The 3,591-nt window shown below is 42.6% G+C and overlaps 1 protein-coding gene across 1 annotated transcript; it reads left to right on the plus strand.

Moving 5' to 3' along the window:
- The first annotated feature begins 203 nt into the window (after positions 1 to 203).
- LOC124538475 (silk gland factor 1) lies at positions 204 to 3,372 on the plus strand. Its single transcript, XM_047115551.1, has one exon. The coding sequence runs from the start codon at positions 452 to 454 to the stop codon at positions 1,505 to 1,507; it is 1,056 nt and encodes a 351-aa protein (XP_046971507.1). The 5' UTR covers positions 204 to 451; the 3' UTR covers positions 1,508 to 3,372.
- The last annotated feature ends 219 nt before the right edge of the window (positions 3,373 to 3,591 follow it).

The following is a 3,591-nucleotide window of genomic DNA, read 5'->3' on the forward strand; positions in this document are numbered from 1 at the left end:
TACATATACTCATTAATAGACACTTTTAACACAAGAATAATGTTACAATAGGACTGCCTAACCGCCTAATGAACGAATGGTGCGATACGTAATTGTAAAAGATCGCGACATCAGCGCATGTTTCAAGAACAGTCCGCAGGCGACGTTCAAAGCTTTACACAACTACACATTCCCGCTAACGCACTTATGATTATTTCATGTTTTTATCTTTCCGAGCTGCTGCGGTATTATTAGCGGCGGACGCGCGAGCTATCGCGGCGAGGGGCGAGGGGCGCAGGGGTCCGGCGGAGGAATGCGCGCGCAACGAGGGGCGTGGCCGGGCCGGTGACGCCTCCTCAGCTCCCATGGCTGGCCGTGGAGGGGAGCGCGGGCCCCCGGCTTCTATTTACTCTTTCAATCAGTGCGAGTGTTTGCCCCTGGCCGGCGTGCACGCGCGGGTGATGCGCTAGCCATGATCTCGCAGAAGCTGTCGTACGGCGACGTGCCGACGTCCGCGTCGCTATCTTCGCTATCACCGGGCCTCGCGCCACCTTACGTGAACGGAATGGGCTGCATGCCAGCTCAACCTTACCCGAATCTCTACACCAACAACATGGTGGCGAGCGGATCCTGCATGGGCTCGCCGGGCGTCGGCTACTCGCCGCCGAGCACGATGGCGTCGTGCATGGGCGGCGGAGGCGCCGTACCCTACGGCACGCTGCCCCGCGAGCAGGAAGCCGCCTCTCCAACCTCGGCTCTGCAGCGTGCGCGCAACGACAAGACTTACCGTCGGTCCTACACGCACGCCAAGCCGCCGTACTCCTACATCTCGCTCATCACGATGGCAATCCAGAACAACCCATCGCGAATGCTCACTCTCTCCGAGATCTACCAGTTTATTATGGACCTGTTTCCATTCTACAGACAGAACCAGCAACGCTGGCAAAACTCGATTCGGCATTCATTATCCTTCAACGACTGTTTCGTCAAAGTTCCGCGGACGCCCGACAAGCCCGGCAAGGGCTCCTTCTGGACATTACACCCCGATAGCGGAAATATGTTCGAAAATGGTTGTTTCCTGCGACGGCAGAAACGATTTAAAGATGAAAAGAAAGAATCTCTGCGGCAGGCGCAGAAAGCTGCTCAAACGCACGGACACCACGGCGGAGGGCATGAAAAGCGCGAACATGGTCACGAGAAATCTGGTAGCGGCGGAGCGGTACCCGGAGAGGAGAAGGAGATGCGTGACGAGCTGTTGGCTCAGTTGCACGCCGCGCCGGAGCTGTGCCTGCCCGAACACACGCCGCTGGCGCTCGAGCACTACGCGCACCTGAAGCAGGAGCCGACCGGCTACGCACCCGCGCCGCATCCATTCAGCATCACTCGGCTGCTGCCGGGTGCCGACACGAAGGCGGATCTTAAGATGTACGACGTGAACTACGGATACGGGCACGCGCCCGCCGACAACTACTACCAGTCGCCGTTGTACCACCATCACGCCCACGCACACTCGCAGCCGCCCTTGTGACAGTACCCCCTGGCGTAGGCGCCGCGCCGCGTCCCCAGCGCGCCCTGGCCGCGCCGCGGGTAAGCACCAGCGCCGACACTCATCGCTAATCTCACTAACTTTACCCCTTGGACTCACTGTGAGCGTGATTTGTGTTCTTGTGATATCGTTCGCTCCGCCCGGGGCTTGTATAATAATTGTGTACATATTTTTTCGATTGTTTTAAAGTCGTTGTGCGCATTTTTAGTAAGTAGATGTTCGATGCACGAGTGGCTCGCGCCCCGGGCGTCGGCGAAGTTAGGCCTAACTCGAACTGTGGGACTCTCGCGAAGTATCCTTCCGAGTCCTCTGAACTGACGCCCATTCGTATACCAAATCTTATTGGAACTATGAAAGGAATACTCGGTTTTAAATTAAATAATAATCTATACACATTATAGATTTATTATACTCGGAAGTTCAGGAATTATTGTTTAGATAAAAAAAAACTTTTTCCGCCCAAAACAATAAGCTATATGACATAATGCTTGAAGTAATCGCAGTGATAATGCGATCAATACGATTTCCTTATCGCCTTATCTATCGATATTCCGATAAATTGATTATTTGTGCGCGTTGAAATCTTTTGTTTAAACATATCTGTATTCAAATTATTTCACTTCGATTTTACATTGCATTGCTAAAAGTCGAAATCGAAAATGTTATATAATTATATTTAATAGTCATATAAAATATTAAACGAATTAATTATCGTATAAAGCTTATTAGTTATAATTGAGTTTTAAAATAAAATATATGTAAATAAATGTACGTATTTAAATTTTAGATTTATTTCAGATAATTGTTATACCGATTTAGTTTATAACTTATTCACATAGTTATATCGTATTGTAAATAATATATCGAGATTTGGTATAAGAATGTGCGAGAGGTAATTTCATATCGAATGAACAGTGCAATTGTGTAACAAATGTGTAAAAAAATTAAATTTAATTCTAATAGATAGGAAAAACGGAATTATTGTCCTAAGACCATCGCATTTAGGAATAAATATGTGTACATATAGTGTTAAGTTATATTATGACTTCTAAGTAAAGGTGTTTGGTCTAAATGGGTACCTATCTAAGCTTTCATACATTCATATATATATTTATATGCAAGTGTCAATTTAGCATTTTTAATATATATAAGTTGTTAATATATTCGGCAAATGTACGTGAGCGACATAAAATAACAGTAAAGAAAATATAATCAATTGAATCTTAAAGTAAAATCGTCGTCGTTCGTGATTGGTTAATATTTAAATTTTAAAAATCGAATTATATTAATACGTTAATTTAATTGGTATACAATATTTATGTGTGAAGAATATAAGCTAGCCTTCACGAACTAAGTTACCTTGACGTGTAACGCGGCAGCCTCGTATGTGACCTCCTATTAAGTATAGATTCAATCCAAGTATATATATCAAAGAAGTGTGAAATAAGGTTCAACTATAGTGATGTCATCGGATACAAATACTATGTTTATATCTTCTAATATAGACGAAATATGATTGATAAACATTTAAAATTTCTTTTTTAACAATTTATTTATTAGAGGCATGAATTTAGATAGCTCTTATTTTTAAGGTTTATAAAAAACCTATTACCATTTAAAATCACAATAGCTTTAGATAATTTTAAATATTTTATACTGACTATATATATACATATTTGTCATCAGTAGTGTGTTATCTTCTGTTGTATATCACGTACGTTTGCCGAAGGCTTCGTAAAACAGTTAGTCATGCTAAATTCATCCTTGTAGCTATAAATACATATGTATACTCGAATCTAGATAGGTAACTTGTAATATCATCTGTTAGTTCCAGAGTTAATAAAATTAAGTTTACAAAAATATTTGATGTTTTTTTTAATTCGTATTTTTTTTCTTAATTTTTCGAAGGTTCAACTGCTTTTGGCCAAATGTCAATTAAGAGTAGTACTTGTGTGATGTTTATGAGTAAAATATTTATATTTATCTATACCTAGCATAAAACAGTTGCTTCTCGTTTCTTTACATTAAGATCTTTTAAACTACGCAACGCCTTTTAATACGACTTT

Source organism: Vanessa cardui, chromosome 20 (genome assembly GCF_905220365.1).
Source record: "Vanessa cardui chromosome 20, ilVanCard2.1, whole genome shotgun sequence".
NCBI classification, from domain to species: Eukaryota; Metazoa; Arthropoda; class Insecta; order Lepidoptera; family Nymphalidae; genus Vanessa; species Vanessa cardui.